Below are 27,998 nucleotides of genomic sequence, written 5' to 3' on the forward strand. Positions count from 1 at the left end.
TCCCTATTTGTTCTCAGTTCCTCTTTGTCTTACTTTTTAATGGGTGCTTTAATTGTAATTCTAGAACGTTTTACTGTCCCATCATCTTCCTTTTTACTGGCGCTGATATAACCTAAATGTGTTGCAAGTGTCGTAAAACCCTAAAAAACAAACAAACAAACATGTTTACATATCCTATACTTCGGGGACCGAGTCCCCGGCGGTATAACTGGGTCAGGGAGTAGGTGGGACCCCTTCCTCTTCCTGGGTGGGGTTCCTGACCTCCCATTAAGGGCAGGGGGGTAAATACTGTGTCTTTATCCCCTTATATCTGTTTTCCAACATGCTTTCTGTCTATGTCTTGGAATGAGATTACTTGGTTTTGTCCTGGCCCTGGCCGGGGTCCTAGCTGGGAGGGAAACAGTCAAATGCATAGTTATTGTTTTGGGAGATGATATTTTTTTCCCTTGTAAATCATCTCTCTGTTATGTATTATTATATTTGTTATTTTTAATTTATAATGTAAGCATTTGAGTGTATTCCTCTTTGTTGGATTTTGTGCTTGTGTCCGGATGAGACTTATAGGTGATTTATAGGTGATCTCAAACTAAGTACATCGGTGGTATGCTCTTGGAATCTACATCTGATCCCTATTTCTTCCCAGTTCCCCTTTGTCTTACTTTCTCTTGGGTGCTTTAATTGTAATTCTAGAACTTTTTACTATCCCATTTTCTTCCTTTTTACTGGCGCTGATATAACCTAAATGTGTTGCAAGCGCCGTGAAACCCTTAAAAACAAAAACAAAAACAACAACCTTCCTCTTCAGGTGCAGGAGACAGAACCCACCGGTGAGTGGTACACGCTCTGCTCCTCACCAACCAACCTCACACTCATTCTGCAGTGTGGTGTCTTCTGTATGTCCCTACTATACTTAATCCTTACTTTACTATAGCCTATATCCTACTGCCTTGTAGGATGTCGTCATTGGCTTGACAAAGTAAACTGCACACAAACCGGCAGTAGGCAACGGGAAACCACTGCTGTACTTTCCCAAGAATATTCATGATGGCTGATTACTCATTAACAGATAACAGCGTTAAGGGGGTTCATGATGCGACTCTGAACACCTCGCTCGGCAGGGATAGCCATGGACAGCAGGTGGCACCCGGTCGTCATCCAGTGACTGTTCGTAAAGATACAAATAGAATAGGTACATGGAATGTAAGAACATTGTTTCAAACTGGTAAGCTAGAGAATGTTAAACAAGAAATGGACAGGATGCAATTGCATATATACTAGGATTAGCAGAAACTAGGTGGACAGGAAAAGGTTTTATCCGAACAGGGAACAAAACAATGATATATTCAGGAGGTTTAACTCATGATAAAGGAGTAGGAATTTTATTTGACCAGAATATCGCTAAAAGTATTAAAGGATGGTGGGGTGTCAGATAGAGTAATAGTAGTGAAACTAGAAGGAAAACCATTTGACATAGGAATAATTCATTTGTATATTTTAGCTTTTAAAACAACTTTTTTTTATTTATCGGACGATTTTCTTGATTTTTATAGCATTTTTCACATCTCAATGAGACGAACACGTTGATGCACTCGGTTGATTCAAAAGAGTTTAAAACACAAATTTCGTTTTTAGATTCCGAGTCCAGCCTTACTAATTAATTCATGAGCGTTGAGCATTGCCATTACATACAAAACCTCGTGTTCCAAGCCACACGGCTTTGGTGTTACAAACCACTCGTCACTTTCAGTCAACCGTATCCTTTGAAGGTGTACCGCCTTTATGAATGCTCTCAAAGATATGCAGCATGGGTACTACCGAGATCTCGTTCAAGGCGTCGAGATATGATGTAAGAAGGCTACATCCGGGTATCTTTTTTCTCGTCCTCGTCGATGGGAACGATTTCGTTAAGACTCCATTGACTCAAAGAAATTGAACAAAAAAAAACAACAAAAAAACAACAACAAAAAATAGATAAAAAACACACAAAAAAAACAAAACAACAACAACAAATAATTACACAAAAGAGAAAGTGTATTCTGATTAATTTTTTATTATTATTATTTCAGTCAATTGCAATGTCAACAGAATAACTTTTGTCTCCACTACACTTTCTAATCATTTATTTTGTTATTCTTTGACGCAAACCCTTTGGTTTTTGAGTCTTTCTCATTCACTCTCAATGACCGAGCCGATAGATTCAGTTGTTTTTTTTTTTTTAGTTTTTATTCACAAAAATGTGTACTTTCGACGATCTGCACTTATATTTTTTTAACGCCAGTGTCAACGGCAACAAGACACTTTTTGCCTCTGTCATTCGTAACCGACGTATTTTCTTTCCGAAGCGAAGCGCACTCAATCTAAAAATAGCTGTATCTTGTTGACGCTATGACGTCACCTAGTAACTAGACTCAGACTAAATCATGAAGTCTTGCTTTGGCAAATGACTAAAACTTAGTCCCAAGGTGCCGTGATTTGTCCCGGACTTGCTTAGTCAGGTCACATGAAATCCGATTTTTTCAAGTCATTGACTAAAGTCAGAGATAGAGACTAAGCGCTAGTCCGCGTTATAGCGATATGCATTTCAGTAAAACCCCTGTTTAACGACATCGTTATAGCAACAAACTGCAGTTGAAACCGATGCTTGATGACCATCGTCATCTCGTACTCATAAACAATAAAAAACGCTTTTCCCCCTCCCAATGAGATCGCCTTGTTACCGAGCAATCAGAAACGTATGTTTACTACACTGCGTGGATTCAGCACCAGTTCATGTGGAACCACAGTACAATAATATTATCAGTGGATGGAACTCCCTGTTAACTAGCTGTCTAAGGTCAGTGGATGTTAACTGCTGATATCAGCAATGCTGTGTCCAATAGGCGCACTTATGGATACTATATTTAATGGTCTTATATTATAATACATGTTGGAATAGCCGGGAAAACATTTAACTCCTCTTTCACTTTATTGCTTTTATTTAAAAAATCAATTTTTGTTTTTCTAAACATCAGTCCAAAGTTAATATTATTGCGGGTAAATGCCTATTTTTTTAGAATACAGAAAGATGTAAATGTAACAATTTTAAGTGCTTGTAAATTGTAGAGCACTTAAATAAAAAGTTTGGATATTCAAAACTCATCAGCAGCAGCATCCCATGGACTTTGATTTATACGTATTAAAAGTAAAAGTAGATGTGAGCATCTGGGTGGTGTTCCTACCTCCCATAGTGGGCAGGGAGATACTTGCTGTATCTCTTATCCCTTCTTATCTGTTTTCCAACTGCCTTCTGTCTCTGTCTTGGAGTGAGATTGCTTGGCTTTGTCCTGACCTTGGTCGGATTACTTGGCTGAGAGAGAAACAGTCGAATGTCTAGTTATTGTTTTTGTAAATCATCTCTCTGCTATGTACTGTATTATGTTTTATTTACATGTTATATTTGATTTAACATTTGAGTGTATTCCTCTTAGTGGGGACCTGTGCTTGTGTCTGGATGAGACTTTTAGATGATCTCAAACTAAGTACTTTGATGGTGTGCTCTTGGAATCTACATTTGTTTCCTATTTGAACAAATTCCCCTTTATCTTTCCTTTAATTGTAATTCTAGAACTTTTTACTATCCCATTTCTTCCTTTTTACTGGCGCTGATATGACCTTAAAAACCCCCAAAAACAAAAACATAGATGTGAGCATCTGTGTTCTTGTGCGATATTATCATTTTGGCACTTGATTTTCTTAATTGATAGTTTGCTCTTGTTGGGTGGGGTCTTTGATCTCCGATGGAGGATAAGAGGCCACGCTGAGTCTTCTATACTCTTATATCTGTTTTCCAAGTTGCTTTCTGTCTTTGTCTTGAAATGGGATTACTTAGTTCTGTACTAGCCCTGTCCGGAGAATGGGAGGGAAGCAGTCAAATGTATAATTTTGGGAGATGTTATTTTTAAAATTGTAAATCATCTCCCTGTTATCTATTTTATTTGTGTATTCTGTACATATTTGAGTGTATTCCTCTTAGCTGGCTGGGTGGGGTGCCTGATCTCCCATAGTGGGAAGAGAGGCACGTACTGTTTCTTCCATCCCCCTAAATCTGTTTTCCAACTTGCTTTCTGTCTTTGTCTTGGGCTGAGATTACTTGAGTTTTGTCCTGGTCCTGGCTGGGAGGGTGTGGCGGGGTTTTGTGATCCGAAGTGGGTTCAAGTCGACCCTAGTATGCGCGCTATGGCTATCGCTACCAGCTAGGCCACTCCACATACACCACAAACGGCTCAGGTTTAATCTGGGGGTGATTAAGAATAGCCTTAGGGTCCCTTATAACTGACTGTAATAGTAACAGTAACACCCAATGCATTAACAAATACGAAGTGGTTATTTGTACTACCACTACAAATAGCGAAAACTACCGCTTTTCACTATTTGTACTCCCAGAACTCTTATGTGTTTAAAGTTGCAAACCACCGCTCCTTTACCTATTTGTAGCTACCAAAGTTGCATTTGTGAGCTTTCAAGGACCAGCCGACCAGCCTCCACTTTTCGCGGTCTTTCTTTGAGAAGTGTGAAGCAAAAAAAATGGCCCTCTCGGTAAACGAGACATTCTCATCTTTTCTCCAATTTGAAAACATTCGAAAATGAGAATAATGTACTTTTTATTAAAAAGTCAACAAAGAAGGTAAGTAGGTAAACTAGATACGACAATTTTTTTCCTTAATTAAGTGGCAACTCATTTCTCGTCATTCTCACTCTAACTCTATCAACTAAGAAGAGTACACCACCTCAAACATTTGTCAGTTCATATCTTTGCTTTTATGAGGTCTATTTTCATTTTGAAAAGTTCAAAGTGAACAACTAAATGACGCCGATTCAGTGGTGTATTTGGTCTATCTTCATGTGAATAAATATTTTATTATTGACTTTTCCAAAATTCAAATAGGTCATTCATTTGTATGATTTTATGTCGTGATCTATTTTTCCTTGATTTCAGCTACTATACTTTTCTTTCTCAATAAATAATTCATTTTCTGTTTGCAATGTATTACAGAGATGTTGATTTACCACATGTAAAAATTTCAAAGTTGTATCTGAAGCTGTTTCTGAATTATACGTGATTATCCATTGGGATGCTGTGCTTTGGTCACATTTTTTCCTATTAAGCTATATATAGAGATTTTCCACCACATAAACGGTCATAACTTTTTAACCAGTTGAGACAGAGCGATAATTTTTCACTCTAGTTAATGTTTCACTCCCCTTTATTTTTCTACGCTAAATTAATACCCATAGCCACTATTTTGAAAAATTCTTGCAAGTGCCTACTAAGAGGGTTGAACTTGAACCTGAACATGCTCCTTCTTCTTCTTCTTCTTCTTCTACTAATAACTACAACTAGATAGGTACTACTCCTCTCCTGAATGATCGGAACCGTTTAAGAAACTAAATTACGGGTTCCACCGGCGCAGCTCTCTAGACTTCCAGTCCCACAGTGCCCAGTATGGGCGGGAGACCTTACCCCCGATGTTCCTCGAGCCTCGAGGTAGTTTCACTTTATAATTGTTTTAGCTTTTGAACTGTGGATCTTTTGTCAAACGTTTTATTTTAATTTTTCAAATTTAGTAGCACTTTAAAGGTCTGCGTTAGGTATCGCTCTGCTGTACTGTAACTGTAAGAGCGTAAGAATAACATGGTAAAAGTACTGTAAAAGTATGCTGATGAAAATGATATTGACAATGAAATTATAATAAAAGAAGAACAATAGAACTTATAAACAAATCAATAACGAAGCTTTAAAAAAATGAAATTTAAAAGAAGTAAGAAAAGACTGCCTCAAGAAGTGAAAAAAATTGTCCCTGTTGTTGAGATGTGAAGTGGACATAATCGTGTCTGTTAAGAATTAGAAGAAATGAAAGATGCCACTTTTTATTTTAAATGTAGATTGCACATTAGCAGAACACTAAAAAAAAAGTAAAGAAAGAAAATCCAATGTGGCAACTTGGTTGCTAGTGAAAAAAGTAAAATTACTCCGCTCAGCATTGCTGCTGGTGTGATGTCTAGTGTTAGTTAGGTGTCACTATATTAGAGTGATATCTTGTTACTTCATATTTTCGTTTTAAAACCTGTAGAACAACTTCTTATATGACCATTGTTTTAGTTTTCCGCAGCCATTATAATTCAATTTGAAATATTGAAAGGTACTGGAGAGGAGTCTTAGCGGGTTTTTTTTTTTTTGTCTGTTAGTTTTAGTTATAGGTCATAGTGCAGGTCCAAGTGTTGGAAATGTACAAGGTTTTATTTTTATTTTAAGGTTAGTTGAAGGAATACTTTCCTTAGCTCAAGGAACGTGCAGAAGACCTCCCCTATTTACTACTTACTACTACTACCCAAGTACTAGTGCTAGACTACTTCTTCCGCCACCTCACTCCTAAACGGACTGACACCACAGGCAACTGATATTATTCTCTCTCTCTCTCTCTCTCTCTCTCTCTCTCTCTCTCTCTCTCTCTCTCTCTCTCTCTCTCTGAGTGTGTATCTGTCTGTCTATTTCTGCCCATCTCCCTCTTTTTACTAATTAGTTTGTAGGTGTTTGGCAAATTCTCAAGAACAGCCAAGATATATGCGGCTGTGTGGCACTCACTTCCGGATTGGAAGGTCCTGGGGTCGAGCCTCGTCAAGGACTCACATTCTCTCACTGTACTCATGTGTATGATTTCCTATCCGCTAAGAGCGTTGTCTGTCAGAAGAAAAACATCGCCTAACGTTCTACTTGTTACGTGTTGCTGCTAGTCATGGATCCTTTGTAAAGTGCTTTGAGCATGTTTGGTGGATATTGCGGCTTATGAAAGCTCAATTCTTTTTTAATATTTATATATATAAAAAAAAGATACAGGATGATGACGGGCATGCGCTACTTTATGATGTAGTATAAACCATTCCTAATATATGATTTTGCTAAATAGGCCTACACTCAAATTTTACGAGTGTATCTGGTGGCAAATATTAGACACTCGTTGCCACTGTGATTTTGATGAAACTTGGCTTATACACAGATACATGAATTTTCCTAATACGGCTTCAAACATGCGATCTGAACTTCAATTTATAATGAAGTAATTTTTCTCAAATGACAGCTTGATTGAATGTGACAAGATCCTTTTACTTAATACAATTCAATTTAGTGTGGTCTGTAGTTGTTTGCCTAATATTAGAATGCACAGAATTTGAATTTTTAATGACTTTAAATATTGAAAACAACATGCCTTTGGCTTTCCATTTGTGCCATTCCATTCAGCTTTTGACCTAGTCCCTGATTTGAGTACCACGTCACAAATTTAAGTTCTTCGAGAAAACTCTCGACTTACTTTCTTATTCTTCTAACGTACTGAACTGTAACACCTTTGTCTCAGTTGGAGAAAATATTGCAATTTTTAAACTTAATATTTAGGTATTTATGTTATGATCTTTTATATTATTCCGTGTTTTTCAGCTTCCATCATATCACCCTGAGGAAAGTTGGCTAATTTATGACTTTTGTGTCTATGAATGCAAGCAGGGCAAAAAGCAATTGACTTCAAGCAAAGGAGTTCGCCCTAACCAGAGGTAGGAGGTTGTTTTTGGACGGGGGCAGGAGGTGTTTTTTTACTTTTACATATTTAAAAAAAAATGAAAATATTATATGCACAAGGTTATAATATTTCAAAATAACTCGGAAGTAAATTATCACCATCAGCTTTTCTATCTTGATTGCCAAGACAATTTTAATAAAGCAATCAAACTGATTCTGAATTTTAAAACATCCAGAGGAAGAGGCAATGTGTGCCTATCTGCAGCTCATTTACAGTCTTCAGTGGGCGGGCTGCACGATGTAATGCAGCAAGACAATAGTTCAACTATTACCAGAACAGTTTTAAAAAGTGAAAGACTTGATTTGTTCAAAAAATCTGATTGCGCTGGATTAGTATTATTATTGAATGTCTTATTAAGATTTATTTTCAATTGCTCTATAATCTGCATGTTGAAATCCTTCACAATTGAGTTATGCAAGTGACAACGCTATTAATATTTTATCATACTATGTTGTGGATAATTTTATTATTTTGTAATAAAAAGTTTTCTTACCATGCAGGACTCTGAAATTAATACTGGCTTCTGAGGGTTACAGGGGCTAATCACAACCATGAAAATCACCCATGCGATAAATTGGTAAGACTCATTCATTTTATACTTATTTTCCATCGACATTTTGTCCCTGCAGTTTTTCGCTGCCGAAAATTTTACACTTGACAGCAATTAATCGCAAATTCTATTTTAGTCGCAATTAGACTCAATTTTTTTTATAAATATGTATTATTTTTTCTTTTCTTGTTACTTTATATTTTCAGTACTTAATTGTCCCTACCCCCTCCCACTATTGAGTGTAATATATAGTAATAGATTAGTTAGGTAAATGCACTGTTGACACCAGGACCAAATGTTTAAAGGACAACAGCCATTCCAACTCATATTTTATTACGATACATTCAAGGTGGCGCACTGAGATGGAGAGATGATGACCAGCTTGTGACAAAATTGACTGTTCCAGAATTTGTATTTTTTTTTATTAAAAAAAAAAATTTCTTGGAAGGGTTCTGGGCAGAGAGTTCACATTTTTCTATCCCTTATATTTGTTTTCCCTTTCCATGTTGCTCCCTGTCTTTGTTATGGATTAAGATTGCTCATTTTTTTCCTGGTCCTTGCGGGGGTCTTTAATTGGGAGGCAGACAGTCAAATACAGTACCTTTCTTCTTGAGATGATTTTTTATACTGTAAATCATCTCTCTGTTATGTACTGTTATACAGTGCACTCTGGATACGTCGACGTTGCCTAAGTCGATTTTTACCCAAGTCGATTTTTTTTCTTGGTCCCTCCCCCTTCTTCCTATATAACATTAGTAAAAAAAAGCAAAACTCCACATAAGTCGATGTCGCTTAAGTCGATGTTCTTAGTACTCATGACTACAAAAAAATCACAAATAAACAAGTATTTCCATTGGTTAAAAAAGCTACCAGTAAGAATTTTAAGTGGTTAAGAATATCCGCGAACGATTGGCGCACATCGATGTGATGTAGGTGCTTTGCCTGACGTCCGTGTTCAATGTACATGAGCAGTATTGAATAACTTTAATTTCTCCATCTCAAATTTTACATTGTCGCAACTTCAAGTTCAAGATTTTTTTTTGGTTCTAATCCCAGGCCATCCTATGTAATGGCCCTCTTAATTAGTATCAATTTTATCAAGAAGAATTCAAGTCAAGTCTACAACTACAATGGCAAACCTATCGCGGAAAAGGAAGATTCGATGCATTTGGAAAGTTTAGCATGCGACAGAAAATCATCGCATAGGAAATTGGCATACCAGCTGTCTCGACGATTTACAAGAAGCATGACCTTGACCTAGAGGCTCCTACCCTTCCGCTTTTCGCGGAATAATTTCACTTAATTGGTATACATTCCACATTCAAGGCAAAAATTCCGCTTTTCACCTTTCCCATCAAGGAAAATTAAAAAAAAAAAAATCTCTAGCGAAAAAAAAGTGAGCTATGGCTTATTTCGTCATCTCCTATGGTCAATCAACACACATTGTATGTCTGATTAGTCTCTTCAAAGTGTGTGCTGCTGATGTCGGATAATATTTTATGTTTGGGAGGGGGTTGACCGAAGTATTATTATTATTATTATTATTGTGACTCCGATTCATGAGGTCAATGACCTTGGTAATATTAGATGTTGGCTTCAATCGGTAATAATATTATTTGAGTACGGTCAGCTTCTTTCCCTATTTAATTTTAGCCCTGTGTCCGTGTGTGTGTGTGTGTGTGTGCCGGCACGCGCGTTTGCTTGATTAGGTGTGTGTATGTGGGAGGGGTGTGGGGGGGGGGGGGGAGAAGGGTCCTGACAAGGTTAAATCCATCCATTCAATGCTTTGCTCTCAGACGACCAGGACCTGTGTGTTCTCTATTATTATTTGACCCCATTCTTAGTCTTTACACAATCTGTACATTTTTACACATTTTTTATTTTTAATCATTTGAGTACTTTTGGATTGTCTATTACATTTTCTGTTGCAAAGCATGTCATAGTCAATAACAATAAGTTGATTCCGCTTTTTTAAATCTCAAATTCCGATTTTTATGTATTCTGATTCCTCTATGGGGCTATTGGGGTAGGAGCCTCTGATGACCACTACAGAGACCGCGCGATATGAAGGGACATACTTATTCTAGATTGGGTTGCTTTGTTCAAATGCGTTTTTGCTCATTTGGTTACACTCCGGTTAAGTTGATTTTCGGATAAGTCGATTTTTTTCTCGGTTCCCCTGGGCATCGTCTTATCCGGAGTCCACTGTAGTTATAGGTTTTGAATATTATTGCATTATGTAAATGTTTTAGCAGGATCCTTTGCTTGTGTCTCGGTGAGACTTTGAGGTAATGTCAAAATTGGTACATCTTTGAGGTGCTCGTGAAATCTACTGTTCCCTATTTATTGAATCAGTCACCATATCATCATCCTTTTTAGAGTGTTGTAAGCGCTATTAAGTCCTGTAAGACAATATAAGCAGATCTAGGTGGTGGTATTTTTTTGGGTCTTTTTTTTTTTGTCTTTGTTTTTTTTGTTCCAGATAAGGAATTTTAAGATTTGATGGTTGTCCATAGACTTTTCAAAATAAAATTTGACTTTGACAATGAGTACGATGCAGTTATAAGTGCTTGATTTCTGAGGACTAATTATAAATGGTGACCATTGCGTTTTTGTATGCCATGAAAATGTTACAAAGACAATGAAGCGACGTTTTTTTGGAATTCTGCAGTCATTCATTTAACCCTGAATTTGATGAGCGCCTGTTGCATTTTAGTTCATTCAAGTATTTTAGAGTGACAAACACAAGTCGTGCATTATGGGTTTATATGCAGATTTTTGTCTTTAAATTGTCAATAAAAAATAAAATGCTTTTTTTTGTTTTGTTAGCTGGCAGGTCTGAATTGAATGCTATTGCATACAATTTTGTACTTTTAATCTTTTTTCTTTTTACATTTAGCCATCCTCACTTTATCCGGAGAATCGCCTGCCCCTCGTGAATGAGACAGTGAAGGCTATGGCTAAAACAAAGGTGTTCACAACCCAACTTAGGCAATACATTCAATCAAGCCAAGGATAAAATGTATTGCCTAAAGATGTCGAAGATTTGCAGCGGAGATTGTTCAAGACTGATATTGACAGGACGGACGGTGAGACGGTACAGGAATTACTGAGAGAGATAGAGGAGGAAGGAGGTGTAACAAAGTTCAGTGTGAATGAGGATGGTGGTTTTGAGTATTTGTTTTAAGTAACGGGAAGAATGAGGCGTGATTTGAGTGTTTTTTGTGATGTGTTTGTTATGGATGCAACATACAAAGTAAATCGATATTTGTATCCACTTGTGAATATTATGTGCATAGATGATGAGGGTCATGGCGGGCGAAAGACTGGAAATCCATGACCAACCTGAAACTGACATTGTACCAGTATGACGTGTGACAAATACACAGGAAGGACTGTATCGAATTGTATCTTCAGTGACAAACAGGATCAATAGCTTGTTTCAAGTTATGGTAGAACATCAGTTTCTGCAAAGAATCTCCCAGTTGGAACAATTTTTGACTCTTGTCTCTGAAGATAAAGACTTTACATTGTTGACATGACTGACTTAATACAGACAAATCCCCATTCTAACCCTCTTTCTGACTTTTCAGAGACACCAGACATTGTAAATGCACGTACTGACCAGAGACCACAGACATTATAAATACACACTCTGCCCAGACAGAGACCACAGAAGTTATGGACACACAGACTGACCAGACAGAGACCACAGACGTTATGGACACACAAACTGACCAGACAGAGAGACCACAGACGTTATGGACACACAGACTGACCAGACAGGGACTCCAGATAACAGAGACATGCGACCATAAAGATGCCCTTGACACGACAGAGACAGTTAGACTGCGAAATTTTTCAAATGTGACTCTACACAGGAAATTTCATACAGAATTCCCTTAATACCTTTACTCATTATCCATTTGTAAAATTTATTTTCATGTAATAAACCACCAAAAAAGTAAATTTTTAACGTGGGTGGGGCTGTCACGTTACTGTAGAACGAGCTTAAGTCTCAATGGGATATTAGCTTTAGGCAACCACAAGTTGGTATTTTTCAAACCTGTTGCTACGCTATCTTGTGATGACAACGTCTCTCAGTCGCCAAACGTCACCAGCTATCCTTCACATAATGCAGGGTTGATTGTGTGAAGTACGTTTGGGGCCGGAAGATAGCAAGGCATAGTGCAGGCTACTGTACTGTGTCAGTCCGTGAACGGGTGACCAATTCATAGTACAGAGAAGGCAAATCTGTTACTATATGTCCCAATAAAAATATAACACAGAGAAGGCCGAAACTGTGTTATACAGGTCGGTACAGAATAAAACAAATATAACACAGGAGACCAAACACTGTGTTGTAGAATATCAAAATTTCAAAGGTGGTCGGTCAGTGATAAGTCGTAATATCACATCCCAATAAAAGAGTGTGATAGTAAAAAGGTGCCCGTTAACAATTGAGTCGGTCAAGTCTCTATCCAGATTCAAAAGGATAGTGCAAAGTCCTGTATGTAAAACAAATTTGAGAAGCATGGTTGTTCTCAATACTTGTTGGGTCGTGATCGGTATAGAGTGAAGTAGTGTTCATGCTACACATCTTCACGAAAAATCAGAGCAATGCTGTGTCAAGATTACAGAGGAGCAAGAAGACAAGATTTGTTTGTGTGTCTTTATATGTTACGGAATAGGTACATTTTGGTTGTCAAAACTTTCATTTTTATTTTGACATTTTCTTGATCTTTTAAAATAAAATTATAATTTAATTTAATCAACAGACTTGTTTAATAATTTAAAGATATACTTTTGTGGGGACCTTTTGTAAAATCATTAGTCCGATTGTAGTTGTAAATTTCTTTATATTCTAATGTCATAAAATCAGTGACACCACTGAATTCCTACCAGCGCTTTTACTCACTGAGTCCCTACCACCAGCGCTATTACTCACCCAGTCCCTACCACCTGGGCGGGGTTCCTGACCTCCCATAGTGGGCAGGGGGGTTCATACTGTGTCTTCTATCCCCTTATATCTGTTTTCCAACATGCTTTCTGTCTTTGTCTTGGAATGAGATTACTTGGTTTTGTCCTGGTCCTGGCCGGATCCCCTGGCTGAGAGGGAAGCAGTCGAATGTATAGTTAGTTTTGGGAGATGATATTTTTTTCATTGTAAATCATCTCTCTGTTATGTACTGTATTATGTTTTATTTACATATTATATTTGATTTGTTAACATTTGAGTGTATTCCTCTTAGTCGGGACCTGTGCTTGTGTCTGGATGAGACTTTTAGGTGATCTTAAACTAAGTACTTTGATGGTGTGCTCTTGGAATCTACATCTGTTTCCCATTTGAACAAATTCCCCTTTGTCTTACCTTTTCTTGGGTGCTTTAATTGAATTCTATAACATTTTACTATCCCATTTCTTCCTTTTTACTGGCGCTGATATGACCTTAATGTGTTGCAAGCGCCGTAAAACCCTCAAAAACAAACAAACAGTCCCTACAGCAGCGCTTTTACTCATTGAGTCATAGAGCTTTTACTCACCGAGTCCCTACCACCAGTGCAATTACTCACCGAGTCCCTACCACCAGCGCTTTTACTCACTGAGTCATAGAGCTTTTACTCACCGAGTCCCTACCACCAGTGCTATAACTCACCGAGTCCCTACCACCAGCGCTTTTACTCACCGAGTCCCTACCACCAGCGCTTTTACTCGAGTCATAGAGCTTTTACTCACCGAGTCCCTACCCCCGCGCTATACTCCAGTCCTACACCAGCTTTATCATTGAGTCATAGATCTTTACTCACCGAGTCCTACACAGCGCTTCTACTCACTGAGTCATAGAGCTTTTACTCACTGAGTCCCTACGACCAGCGCTATTACTCACTGAGCCCCTACCACCAGCGCTTTTACTCACCGAGTCCCTACCACCAGCGCTATTACAGAGTCATAGAGCTTTTACTCACTGAGCACCTACGACCAGCGTTATTACTCACCGAGTCCCTACCACCAGCGCTATTACTCAGCGAGTCATAGAGCTTTTACTCATCGAGTCCCTACGACCAGCGCTTTTACTCACTGAGTCCCTACGACCAGCGCTATTACTCACTGAGCCCCTACCACCAGCGCTTTTACTCACCGAGTCCCTACCACCAGCGCTATTACAGAGTCATAGAGCTTTTACTCACTGAGCACCTACGACCAGCGTTATTACTCACCGAGTCCCTACCACCAGCGCTATTACTCAGCGAGTCATAGAGCTTTTACTCATCGAGTCCCTACGACCAGCGCTTTTACTCACTGAGTCCCTACGACCAGCGCTTTTACTCACTGAGTCCCTACGACCAGCGCTATTACTCACTGAGTCCCTACCACCAGCGCTTTTACTCGTTGAATCCCTATCACCAGCACTTTTACTCGCCGAGTTCCTACCACATGGCTATTACTGAGTCCCTAACACCAGCGCTAATACTATTAGCCACCAAATCCCTACCACCAGGGGGGACAATATAAGCTCAAATTAGACCCCAAAAATTCTTACAGTGATGCAGAAAAAAACAACGAACAGATCTCTTTCAAATTTACACAAAATGTTTCTTACAACAAGATGGATAGGCTTAGCAATAGTCTTGAAAATAAATTTTTCAGAATTTTTTTCGATTTCTTAGTGAAAATTTGGTGTGACATGACAGGAAAAAAAATTGATTTAAAAATTCATAAAACTGCTAAATTTTTGTTTAGCCCAAAACCCAACCATCATGATGCAAAACACATCATAAGAAAAATTCTGACCAAATTTGAAGACAATCTGATGGGAAACAATCCAGATGTGAATGTCGGAAAATCAGAGAATGACGCACAATGAAATTTTGAGAAAATGAAAAATTTGTCTTTAATTTGATAATAAAGCTAATTATGCAGACAAAGGCCAACATTCATCAAGTATAACCAATATGGAACAAGAAAACAGTAATATTTTATAAATTGATCAAATTCTGAAAAAAATTATAAACGATTCGCTAACCCATACCTCTAAGAAAAAAAATTGCGAAATAATTTAATATCTGCTGTTATTCACCAAAAAATTACTTTAGTGGTCAAATATGCTTTATAGTTCTAAAATTCTTTAATTATATCTCATGAACTAATAATGTAATGTAATGTATAATTTGATGCTAAACACCAAAAATAACTGAATTAAAAAAAGAAACTTTTTTAAGGGGCAACATAAGCTAAAATTAGACGTAAACCCTAAAATTTCTAACATAGATGCACCAAAAACTAGCATATAAATTTCTTTCAAATTTAAACACAATGTTTCTTTCATAAATAGCTATATCATGAAAACTCTTGGAATAATTTTTTTAGAATTTTTATTTGATTTCAACTGAAAATTTAGCGCGGATCGACAGGAACAAATGAATTTTAAAATTTATAAAATTGCTTACATCATGATGTTTTTTGTTTGTTTGTTTGTTGCTTTAGGTCTCTTCCAACACAATTGAGGTTATATGAGAGACCGCTGAAACAAAAAAACAAGCAATCTAACAAAAATAGTACAAATGTCAATCAAAATCATAACCTAAAGATATCATAAGCTAAATTATAAATAACCAAGAACAAACAGGCAGAGGATTTACAGGAAAAAAAATATCCCCTGTCAAAAATACAATCACAAACCAAAGAAGCAGGATAGGCTAGTAAAGAGAAGAAGAAACGACATCACTATCGGATCGTACACCATGCGAACATCATAGGTATATGATTCAAGGTTGATGCTCCCATCCAACCACCCGCACATCATGATGTAAAACACATCATAGAAAAGATTCTGAATAAATTTGAAGATAATTTAAAGGAAAATGATTGAGGTAGGATTGCTAGAAAATCAGACAAATGACATAAAACAGACATTTGAGAAAGCGCAAGCTTTTTCTATAATTTGACATATAGTTAAAAGGCTGATTTTGCAGACAACTAAAAGAAATGATCCATCAAACTTTCAAAATATGACCGTAATATGACAAGAAAACGAAAATTTTGTAGATTGATCTAAGTCTAAAAAAAATTATAATCGGTTCACTAACCCATACCCCTTAGATAAAAAAAAATGCTGTAAAATTGATTTTTTTACGCCCAGAGATAAAATAATTTTGTGGTCAAATATGATGTCATACCTTATGAATTCATCATTATAATTATAATCACAAAACCTAATTATTTACTGTATACAATAGGTTATACAGATGATTTCTAGATATATTAAATGATTTTTCAAAATATGATATGGCACGTTATCCTCATTTTTCATTTTTTTATTCTACTTGAGAGACAAGTCGTATAAAATTAGATATTTAGTCAAGTTGAACTGCAAAATCAATTCTATTTTAGACAATAAAACAGTTAAATAGTGCACTAGCTCTGAATAAAAAGCAATTTGCTTTCCCAAACCCTTGGAATAAAAATCTCTTTCGCCTCAATACAGAAAAAGTCAACACTACTTGTTTGCCACCACTTTTTTTGTAGTTCCACAAAGAGGGTTGATCCTGCTCTGAATGGAAAAATTGAAATAAAAAAGAGACACATTTCATTAGCAATTTTTGGAAATGGCATTATTGTCATAAAATGCATTTGTCAAAGACATAGCAATTTTAAAAAAATGATCATTATTCACACCAACACACTTGAAATTTCATTGGTTTTACATCCATAGAACAAAACTCTTGGCAACAAACTATAGTCTGTCGTTAAGTTAATACATTCAGTAGTAATTCAATTCAAATGATACTTTGCCATTTTCATTTAGAAAAATGAGCATTTATTTTATTGATCACCAATAAAAAATGTAAAGGCGCAATGGAGATTTAAAAACATTACTAACCATTGACAAAAAGTGCATGCAGACACTCTGGTCTGCTGGCCCAGATGATGGTTTGCTGATTGATGAGTTTTGCCACAGGCAAAGGTTTGCCTCAACACACCTTGCCAGAATAGCCCTTGAGCCAGCATCTTTATGGATTGTCAGGACACCAGTAACGTCAACAGTGTTCTTTCATGTTAGCTGTCGATGAAAACAAAAAATTAAATTAAATTCACTACAGCAAAATAGGCACATACATGCCAATGCTAAAGTTTATAACAGCAACACTTCGCATGTTGAACGGGACATAACGTCTGTTAGGCGATATTACAATTTCTTCGGACAGAGACAACGCAGTTAACGGCCAAGTACACATTTTACAACTGAGTCCGGTGAGAGAAAGTGAGCAAAGTGCCTTTTCCAAGGGCTCAACTATGCGCCGAGCGAGGCTCGAGCCCAGGACCTTCCGGTCCAAAAGCGAGTGTCATACCACTACGACATAGCCGTACGTAATTTTTAAAAATATAATAAAAATAATCACACTAATATAATTATCTCACATTGTCATCATCATAGGCATTTCAAAACTACTAATAATACTACCACTACAGATATCTTATCATTATAAAATATATCTCTCTTTTCTCTCTCTCTCTCTCTCTCTCTCTCTCTTCCATGAACATAACATACAAAACCCAATTTTCCGATATAAAAAAACAGCCCCCCCCCCCAAAAAAAAAGTTTTGAAAAAGTATGGACGATGCATGCTGTGTCGGCCATAATAAAGATAATAACAATAACTGAATGAAAAGTATTTTTTTAAAGGACCCTGAGCCTGGAATGTCGTGAGTACTCGAAACCTCTTGATCTTGATAAAATTAGCAACCTTTTGACTGGGGATCGAAGATTGAAACACCTGGTTTTAATCGCCTGACATGGAAGGCTGATTTAAATTATTTGGGGGGGGGGGGGGGGAATTAGTATTTTAATTTTTTTAAAGCCCTGTTATTGTTATTTTTCACATGTGTCGTCAGCTGATGCACAATCAACAAACACACAACCCCAAAGCATGTTTAGTTATAAAAATAAGAAATGAATTAAAATGTGCATTTCGTATGCTTACCTTGTAAACTGAGTATTCTGTGACTTGAAAAGAGTGAAGAATTACCAAAGTCCGTCAAAATCAACTTGTAATAATAGTAATAATGTGATTGTGATGAGATGAAGTGGTCACTTTTTGACTTCCAGATAATTCATTGTATATTGCAGTTCTATCCGTATAAAATGTTATATTTTTAGTAATTACGCAAATTCTATTTTTAGTAAGAGTACAAATAAGCTCTGGCGTTATTTGCAGTGGTAGTACAAATAAGCGTAGCCTAACAACAATTCTATACAAAAGTTTAATTAGATGTTACAGGAAAAGATAGAGAGAATAAGTATCAGGTAGAATTAAGATTATGGATGATGTATATTTGACAATTATAATGATTACTCCGATATTTATTAATCACAGGAAGAATGGCTCTAATTCTAATTTATCATTTATTTATTTATTTTATTTTGTTTATTTTAATCATGTGTGTCACTGTGTGTCATACCAGATGTTGGCACGATTACCATTAAAAGGAGCTGAAATCCATCACGCCACAAAAGCTAAAGAATGCACACAAAAAAAAGTCGAACTCGAAAATTGGTTGAACCGACTTTTGTAGGTTGCAATGGTGCTCATACTATTATGTTATGACGATCGACCCAATCAGCAAAGTCTCGACCACATCCGTGCACCGTCGCGAATCCGCCCGGAAGCTTTGTCACAACACGCAGTTCAACTAGATGCTCTGCGGTGGCAAACACTGAGGCGCATTGAGTACAATATAGTAACAAAACGTAAAGCATTTATGTATTCCATGTTTAAGGTATATCGGTTAAAACGTTTTTCTATTAAAGGTGTTATTAAACAGGAAAAGAGACTTTATGGACACCCTGTACTACAGGAGCAACTCATATAGGTATATAGGATTTTTTTTTCGGGGAAGGGGGGGGGGGGGGGGGGGGGGGGGGGAGTGATTACACGCAAAGTTCCTTGCAGACATAATTAATTAATTTTTTTACTTAAATTATTCCATACAATAATCCAACCTCCTCCTGAAAACTTAAACTATGGAACGGATAGTTGAACATTGTCGTAAGAGAGAATGTGAAGATATATATATATATATATATATATAATATATATATATATATATATATATATATATATATATATATATATATATATATCAAGGAATTTACCCAATGGCTAACCAACCAGCGGCCTCGATGAGAAAATATCCGCCATTGAGACATGGGCTGGGAATCGCGTTACTATAGTAAATAAGCGCTGATCGGCCGTTCATGAAATCTAAGAAAATAACTTCCTGCTCGCTCGTTTAACTCAAAATTATTCAAAACGATGTCTCTAAAATGATATAAATGTGACTTCTTAAGGTTTTCTTCACGGTCAAAACCACACAACATTCTATTAATGATTATGTCCGAGGCAAAAAGGAATATTGACAGTAGTTGAACTCGTCAGACGACAAACATCAATGCGAAGTGAAGAGAAAGTCAAGCTCTTGTTTGTCTTGTCCTGTTCTATATAGAGAAAATAGTATAGTGTGTGAGTGGTTGCGTGTCATAGTCATGTTTTTAAATTGTTTCTGTTGTTTATGTGTGTAGTGATGATTCTCTCACACTCACTGCATCATCATAGCAAAGAGACGCCAACTTTAAATTTGGCTCACAGGAATTTCAGACACCACTCGTAGGAATTTCAATGCCGAAAGAGGAATTCCCGCACACAAGAAAGGGGAATTGGGGTGGTATTTGGCATACATATTGTATAGTATCTAGTTCTAAATAGATAACTGATTAGAATTATACTATGATATATAAACACAATGCCAAATACAATTCCGAAATTTCCTTATTTCAAATGAAGTGAAGCTCCAAAACCTAAAATGGTAGTGATTGTAGTACTGGTGGTGGTGAGGATGATGTGGTGTTGGTGGTGGTTGTAGTTGTAGTAGTAATAGTGATGATGATGTGGTGGTGGTGATGATTGTAGTTGTAGTAGAGTGGTAGTGATGATGATGATGTGGTGGTTGTAGTTGTAGTAGTGGTAATGATATGGTGGTGGTGGTGGTTGTAGTGGTCGTGATGATGATGATGTGGTGGTGGTGGTGGTGGTTGTAGTAGTAGTGGCAATGATGCGGCTATGTGGTCTAGTAGTATGACACTCGCTTTCAGATAGGAAGGTCCTGGGTTCGAGAATCGCGCTCGGCGCATAGTTGAGTCCTTGAAAAAGGCTCTTTACTCACATTCTCTTACCGTACTCAGGTGTAAAATGAGTACTTGGCCGTTAACAGAATTGTCTTTGTCCGAAAAATTGTAATATCGCCTAACAGGCGTCATGTCCCGTCCTACATGTTAAATGTTGACCAGGGACCCCATGTAAAGCGCTTTGAGCACATTTAGTAGATATTGCACTATATAAAGCTCAACTAAAAAAATAAATATTTCAATGATGATGATATGGTGGTGGTGGTTGTAGTAGTAGTGGTAATGGTAATGATATGGTGGTGGTGGTGGTGGTGGTTGTAGTAGTAGTGGTCGTGATGACGATGTGGTTGTGGTGGTTGTAGTAGCAGTGGTAGTGATGATGATGTTCTGGTGGTGGTGCAGTAGTGGTAGTGATAATGATGTGGTGCTGGTGGTTGTGGTAGTAGTGGTAATGATGATATTGTGGGTGGTGTTGTAGTAGTTGAGGTAGTGATGATGATGTGGTGGTGGTTGTAGTAGTAGTGGTGGTGGTGGTTGTAGTAGTGGTGGTCATGATGATGATATGGTGGTGGTGGTTGCAGTAGTAGTGATAGTGATGACGATGTGGTTGTGGTGGTTGTAGTAGTAGTGGTAGCGATAATGATGTGGTGTTGATGGTTGTAGTAGTGGTGTTAGTGATGATATTGTGGTGGTGGTTGTAGTAGTAGAGGTAGTAATGATGATGTGGTGGTGGTTGTTGCAGTTGTAGTGGTCGTGATGATGATGTGGTGGTGGTGGTTGTAATAGTGGTGGTAGTGATAGTGTAGTAGTAGTGGTAGTGATGATGATGGAATGGTGGTCGTTGTAGTGGTGATGTGGTGGTGGTGTAGTGGTAGTGATAATGATGCAGTGGTGGTGGTTGTAGTACTTGTAGTAGTGATGAAGTGGTAATGGTGGTTGTAGTAGTAGTGACAGTGATGATGCGGTGGTTGGAAAACACATTATAGGTTATTATAATACATGATTACACACATTCTCTAACTTCATTTTTTGACAGCTTCATTGTGGCATAAATATACGCAACAGTTCTGAACCATTTTATTGTGGATTTTGATATTGTTTGTTGTTTTTCTTGTGTCGTTATGTTGACATAGAGACCGAATGAATGGTAATGCTTCCATTCCCAGCCCAAGATATAATGGCGCTGAATGCTTTCATTGGTGGACACTTTTTAGACTCCGTATGTATTCTCATTCGTTTAATTCTATGATATATATATATATATATATATATATATATATATATATATATATATATATATATATATATATATATATTATATATATATATATATATATAATTGAATTAAACGAATGAGAATACGTATATATATATATATATATATATATATATATATATATATATATATATATATATATACATGTGTGTATAAATATATCATTGAATTAAACGAATGAGAATACGTACGAAGCCTAAAAAGTGTCCACCAATGAAAGCATTCAGCGCCATTATATCATTGGCTGGGAATGTTAACATTACCATTCATTCGGTATCTAATGTCATCATAAAGACACAACAAAAACCACAACAATATTAAAATTCACAATAAAATGGTTCAGAACTGCTGCGTATATTTATGCCACAATAAAGCTGTCAAAGGCACATCATTGTCGTTTCACAGGTAAGAGAAATAAATCAATGAACTAAAAAAGAAGTTAGATAGATTTAGATATAGAGTCTATATCTCATAAGTAAGTATTTGGGAGACCTTCCATAAGCTACTACATCCCAAGTATTCTTGTTCTAGTAGGGGGTTTGGGAGGGGGGAAACTTTTTTTTTTTTTTTTAAAGTTTCCCCCCCCTCCCAAACCCCCTACTAGAACAAGAATACTTGGATGTAGTAGCTTACGGAAGGTCTCCCAAGTATTTTTATAAATAAATCTACAGACTGATCTGAACTATTCCGCTGAGGTAAAAATAAAGTTAGAGAATGTGTGTAATCATGTATTATAATAACCTATAATGCGTTTTCGAATTGAGGAGGAGAGCTTGCGATTGCAATTAACTGCAAAGGCCAAAGTATAAGCACTCCAGTAAGTGTACTGGTTATTTTTCAAAACTTGAGATAAATGAACCGAGATGAATATCAACAAGTATATAAGTATATTGACAGGAAGACCTAGATAAAGACAAATATATTAGTATAGTACTAGACGTCTAATTGCTTTACTTTCCATGGAGTCTTTCCCTTGCCAGTAGAAAATAATTTCAACTGGATAGATTGTTTTTCACTATAGTACACAAATTGTCAAGATAGTCCTAGTTAGAATGCCTCACTTATTTTCAGCTTTCCATGGAAGAAGCCTGAGTTGTTGTCCAAGTGGATTACTAAAATCAGCAGGAAGAATGTAGACGGGTCAGAGTGGAAACCTACAAAAAATGATAAGGTCTGTAGTATCCATTTTTTGTTAGAAGATTATTATCTCGGCTTAAACAAAAAAAAAAAAAATTTGAAAGAGAATGCTATCCCATCTGTATTTCCAAATTATCCCCAACATTAACAGTCTCCTGCCATTAAAAAGACAAGATCATCCCCTCGAAAACGAGCTGCTCCCAATTCTCCATTTGAAGATGCTACACCCAGTAAGACCCCTAAAATTGATGAACATAATTATGCCTATTCTTCAATTGAAAGCCATTTATGTTACGTGTTGTCACCATAATATAAGTTGGTTACAACAATAAGGTTTATGTAAATGTCCGATTGTCGATAGTATTGTAAATACAATAAACAAACAAGGATGTATTCAGGTTAAGATGAGTACTTTAATAAAACAGTGCATACATGATATCAATACGAGAGTAGGAACACAACTGGCTATAGCAATTACTACTAGAAATGATATAGGTTGGACAGGACGCTAAGGAGAGAGCAGGGTACAATGCATTCCATTGTCAGGTGTGACGGAGATGGGTACCAGGGAGAACGGTCATGATTAATGACTTATATAGAGAAGTTGGATAGGTACTACAAGGGTAGTGCTACAAGTGCACGTAACATCTCCCCCTTTAAGATTAATGGAAGATTTACATTACAAAGTCACAGATCTAAACAGGAAGAGGAAGGCTGTTGACCAAGAGTCAGTGAAACGTGAAGAGGTAAGGTATCTTCTCACACAAACGTGCATTCTGAGTACAATATTCTGGGTCAAGAACACACACACAGTTATTCTTACTAACGTTAAGCTTGACAGGAAATTATCATGTCAACAAGTACAGAAATGAAAGGTTACAAATAACTAGTCATATAATGGTACCAACGTAGGATATGAATTCAATCTTCTTGCTAAACAAAGGAAATACAAATGGTATATTGACTATAATATAAAGAATATTTAAATCAATATTTCTGAACAGAGCCAGGAAGTATGACTAATTTTTCTGGTGGTTTAATAACTCTGCCGAATCGGCTGGTCTTAATTATATTAACATTGTCCGTATTTGACATCCTGTCATTGTTCTTACTACATTCGTGAGTAATAATATTCTCATGATTGTCTATGTCACTGTAGTTAAATTTATCTTTCTCGTTTGGAGTTTGTTGTTTTCTTAGAAATTGTCTATTGCGTCTTAAGAAATTGTTTCCGTCAAATACTTCAAAAGTATTTCTGCCCAAGTGTTTTGTTACTTTTGCAGGTTTCCATTCTTTCCGTCTTTTGTCTATGGGCTCCATTCTTACTTTATCCCCAATGGTAAGAGGAGGAAGGGGTTTGCGGTTGACATGTTTTTGTGACATTTTGCATTTTTTTCGTTCCATTTTCATTCGTTCGCTTATTGGAATACACGAATTTCTAAGAGCTATATCAGTTGATGGTAGGATAGTTTGGGTGCGTCGACCCATGAGTCGTTGTGCAGGCGATGACGTAAGGCCTTCAGTGGGCGTGTTGCGCAGGTTGAGAAGTCCAATGTAGGGGTCTTCTCCGGCTCTAAGGCACTTTCGCATCATGCTTTTTATGGTTTTCACTGCTGCCTCGGCGGTTCCATTGGCTTTGGAATTTCCAGGTGCGATTGGAAGGTGATTGAAATTCCATTTTTTAGAAAATTTTAATAAATCACTAGAGGAAAACTGAGGACCATTATCACTAACCACACACTCAGGTATGCCGTGTCTGGCAAAATGATGTTTCATTTTATGAATTACTGTTGTTGATAATGTATCCATTAGGTAATCCAATTCTATGAAATTACTATAATAATCCACTAGAATGAGGTAATTTCTACCTTTGATAGAAAACAGATCCGTGCCAACCTTTTGCCAAGGTCTTTCCGGCACTTCATGAGAAATCAACGGTTGCTCGGGCTGACGAGCAGGATATGTGGCACAAATATCACAAGATTCCACAAATGAACGAATTTCACTCGACATGCCAGGCCAAAAGATCAGATCACGAGCTCTGTGTAGACAAGAGTTGATGCCGTGATGACCAGCGTGAACTTTGGTTTTCATGTCATGTCGAAGAGATTGAGGAATGACGATGCGATCTCCACGAAGAATTATTCCATCTTGAATCGTGAGCTCGTCACGGTAATTAAAATAAGGCAGTACGGCAGTTGGAACATTTGCTTTGTGTTCAGGCCAACCTTGCAGGATAACTAATTTCAGTTGATTTAAGGTTGTATCCAGGGTCGTTGCCGCTTTGATTTCATCCAGTCGAGAAGGTTTGAAGGTAGTTGCAAACAGATTATTGCAGGTGTAGGACTCTTCGGTTTGAGGTAAGGGAGCTCGAGAGAGGGAGTCACTCAACAGAAGTTGGGTACCAGGTTTATATATGAGCTCATAGTCGTAGTCTTGAATTTTGAGGAGCATTGATTGCAGGCGTTTAGGAGCTTTCACCAATGGCTTATTTACAATTGAGACCAGAGGTTTGTGGTCAGTTACGACTGTTAATCGACGTCCATATGTATATTGGTGAAATTTCTTGAGTCCAAAGGTAATTGCGAGGAGTTCCTTCTCAATTTGAGCGTAATTTTTCTCACTCGAGGTCAGAGTTCTGGATGCAAAACCAAGAGGTTTTCCCTCTTGCAGAAGGACAGATCCCAATCCATAATCAGATGCGTCGTTTTCAAGGGTTACTTCTTTGTTTGGATTGTAGATCGAGAGTTCAGGGCTTTCCGCTATAGCTTTCTTCACAAGTTTGAATGCGTTTTCTTGTGTGTTGGACCAGGTAAATTTTACATCTTTCTTAGTCAAGTTTTGCAGAGGGTGTAGGAGGTCAGTCAGGTTTGGGATGTACCTTGCTAGATACTGAATCATCCCCAGAAATCGTCTAACTTCAGTTACTGTTCTCGGTGTTGGAAAATCACGGATAGCTTTTACTTTTTCAGGATCAGTGCTAATACCGTTAACTGAAATCACATGTCCCATGAACGTAATGCTATTCTTAGCTAACTCGAGTTTTTCTTTGTTTCTTTCCATTACTTTTCTTTGAAATATTTCGGGTGAGACAGAAAGTCCAAAAGGTAATCTAGTCCATCGATATCGCCCAAAGCAGGTCTGAAACGTGGTCAGTTTCGATGAATTTTCATCAAGGACACAATTCCACATTTTGATGGGTTTTGGTTTTAGGGTTGTAGACATTTTCAGTTGATTTGCCTACACACTGAATCTCTTCACCACCATAAACTTGTAAACGAGTGTTAGAGGGAGTTACACTTGAGGCATAATGTTCAGGTAAAACATTCACTGCTGCTCCAGAGTCAATGAGAAATGTAACAGGTTGTCGCGCTACAAACATTTTGCACCTTACCAGTTTATTTCTGGCATTCTTAAGTACGTTGACCCATTCTTGTTCCGAGTCAGTGTCATAGTATTGACTGTCCAACAGGTTGTTAACTTTGCTTCTCGACTTGCAGACTGACGAAAAGTGATTTTGGCCTTTGCATTTAGAACAGCGCTTGCCATACGCAGGACACTTACTTTTGAGCATTTCGTGCTCCCGGCCGCAATATTTGCATGCTCTGCGTTGTTTCGGAGTTTGTGTAGGTTTTGCCGCTGATTTTCCTCGATGAAATCTAGATTTGTCTAGATGCTGCACTTCGTCGGAGGTTGAATGCGCAGTTAATCCTTTATTCAGACACATGCCTTGTTTAGAGGCATTTTCCGCGGCTTTGCAGATGTCAATACATTTTTGAAGGGTAAGGTCTCTGCTTTTCAGCATGTCTTTCTGTGTTTCCTTATCTCTGGCACCTAGAACAATCCTATCCCGGAGAATAGAGTCTACACACTTTTCACAATAGTTGCACGTTTTAACTAGTCGTCTCAGTTCAGTGTAAAATTTTTCAAATGACTCACCATCCAGCTGATGGCGATTGTTGAACAGGAAACGTTCGTATGTTTCATTAATTTCACCAATTGCATATGAATCGAATTTGGCAATAATTTCGTCAATAGTTCTTTCCTCCTCTGGTTTATCGAAACTAAATCCATTATATGCTTTGAGACTATCGTCATCCAAGGAGTAGATAAACAGGGCAACTTGAACGTCACGACGAAGAGAATTGAGTTGCGTAAGGACACTGTAAGTTGTAAGTACTCCATCTTTGTTTAAACAGTTTCCAAGACTCAGGCACGTTTGCACTCAGGGCAAAAGAAGAAGGAGGTTTCAGTCCGGGAATGCAGGATCTAGGAAAAACATTGTTATCCATTGTTGAGGAATCGAGGTTTTCAGGCTCGTGAGACATCATCACAATCGGTCAAGTCTTTCACAAGGAAAAGAAAATATCCATAAATTGAATTGAAATCGCTATCAATTTATAACTTTTACCGCTGCCACCATGTTACGTGTTGTCACCATAATATAAGTTGGTTACAACAATAAGGTTTATGTAAATGTCCGATTGTCGATAGTATTGTAAATACAATAAACAAACAAGGATGTATTCAGGTTAAGATGAGTACTTTAATAAAACAGTGCATACATGATATCAATACGAGAGTAGGAACACAACTGGCTACAGCAAATACTACTAGATATAATATAGGTTGGACAGGACGCTAAGGAGAGAGCAGGGTACAATGCATTCCATTGTCAGGTGTGACAGAGATGGGTACTAGGGAGAACGGTCATGATTAATGACATATAGAGAAGTTGGATAGGTACTACAAGGGTAGTGCTACAAGTGTATATGCACGTAACAATTTAGAAGAGACCCAAAATAAGTTGCTTGTCTGCCAAGAAAAGATACTTCATCAAAAGCAACACCTCAGTAGCACGAGGAAGAAGTTGGCCCGTCGAGATGTAAGATTTGAAGAAGAAAAAGTTGTTGAAAGAAGACAATGTTGACATCCTAAAAGAAAATTTTGCTGTGGAAACCCTCACTTTAATTGAAAATGAATTAAAAGCTGCCCATATGTCCAAAATAATACGCGTTTTTTCGATGAATTAAAATCCTTTGCTGTTTCCTTGCACTTCTATAGTGCTCAGGCTTATAATTATGTGAGAAAGTATTTGCATTTGCCTCATGCGGATACCATTCGTAGGTGGTCTGCATCCCACAATGTCTCCCCAGGATTTATTACAGATGTTTTTAATACCTTGCAAGCTCAACTTAAAAAGGATGATTTAATGAAGGATGTTTGCCTTATGTTTGATTC

The 27,998-nt window shown here is 37.3% G+C and overlaps 1 protein-coding gene and 2 long non-coding RNA genes across 4 annotated transcripts; 1 reads left to right on the plus strand and 2 right to left on the minus strand.

Annotated features, from left to right (window-relative positions):
* The first annotated feature begins 4,538 nt into the window (after positions 1–4,538).
* On the plus strand, positions 4,539–12,931 carry LOC144975018 (uncharacterized). 2 transcript variants are annotated; one of them, XR_013645850.1, is made up of 4 exons: positions 4,539–4,663; positions 7,472–7,584; positions 8,111–8,187; positions 11,060–12,931. It is a non-coding gene; the product is annotated as an uncharacterized LOC144975018 (long non-coding RNA). The 2 variants fall into 2 exon arrangements; XR_013645851.1 differs by lacking the exon at positions 4,539–4,663 and adding an exon at positions 6,008–6,179.
* A 2,091-nt stretch (positions 12,932–15,022) lies between these two features.
* On the minus strand, positions 15,023–18,283 carry LOC144975019 (uncharacterized). The gene is made up of 3 exons (XR_013645852.1): positions 18,144–18,283; positions 17,042–17,221; positions 15,023–16,711 (listed from the first exon to the last, which is right to left on the minus strand). It is a non-coding gene; the product is annotated as an uncharacterized LOC144975019 (long non-coding RNA).
* A 7,646-nt stretch (positions 18,284–25,929) lies between these two features.
* Positions 25,930–27,895, minus strand: LOC144975843 (uncharacterized). Its single transcript, XM_078920032.1, has 2 exons — positions 27,876–27,895; positions 25,930–26,920 (listed from the first exon to the last, which is right to left on the minus strand). Exons 1-2 carry the CDS (start codon positions 27,893–27,895, stop codon positions 25,930–25,932), a joined length of 1,011 nt encoding a protein of 336 aa, XP_078776158.1.
* Positions 27,896–27,998: the final 103 nt, after the last annotated feature.

Source organism: Berghia stephanieae, chromosome 6 (genome assembly GCF_034508935.2).
Source record: "Berghia stephanieae isolate SIO BIC M18660-M18661 chromosome 6, UCSD_Bste_1.3, whole genome shotgun sequence".
Taxonomy (NCBI): Eukaryota; Metazoa; Mollusca; class Gastropoda; order Nudibranchia; family Aeolidiidae; genus Berghia; species Berghia stephanieae.

What these genes read in the sequence shown, in the direction of transcription:
- LOC144975843 (XM_078920032.1), bottom strand. Translation starts at nt 27,895, where the DNA reads ATGCAGACCACCTACGAATG. An exon ending in ATGCAGACCACCTACGAATG is followed by an intron (nt 26,921 to 27,875) that starts GTATCCGCATGA and finishes TACAACTTACAG; the next exon opens with TGTCCTTACGCAACTCAATT.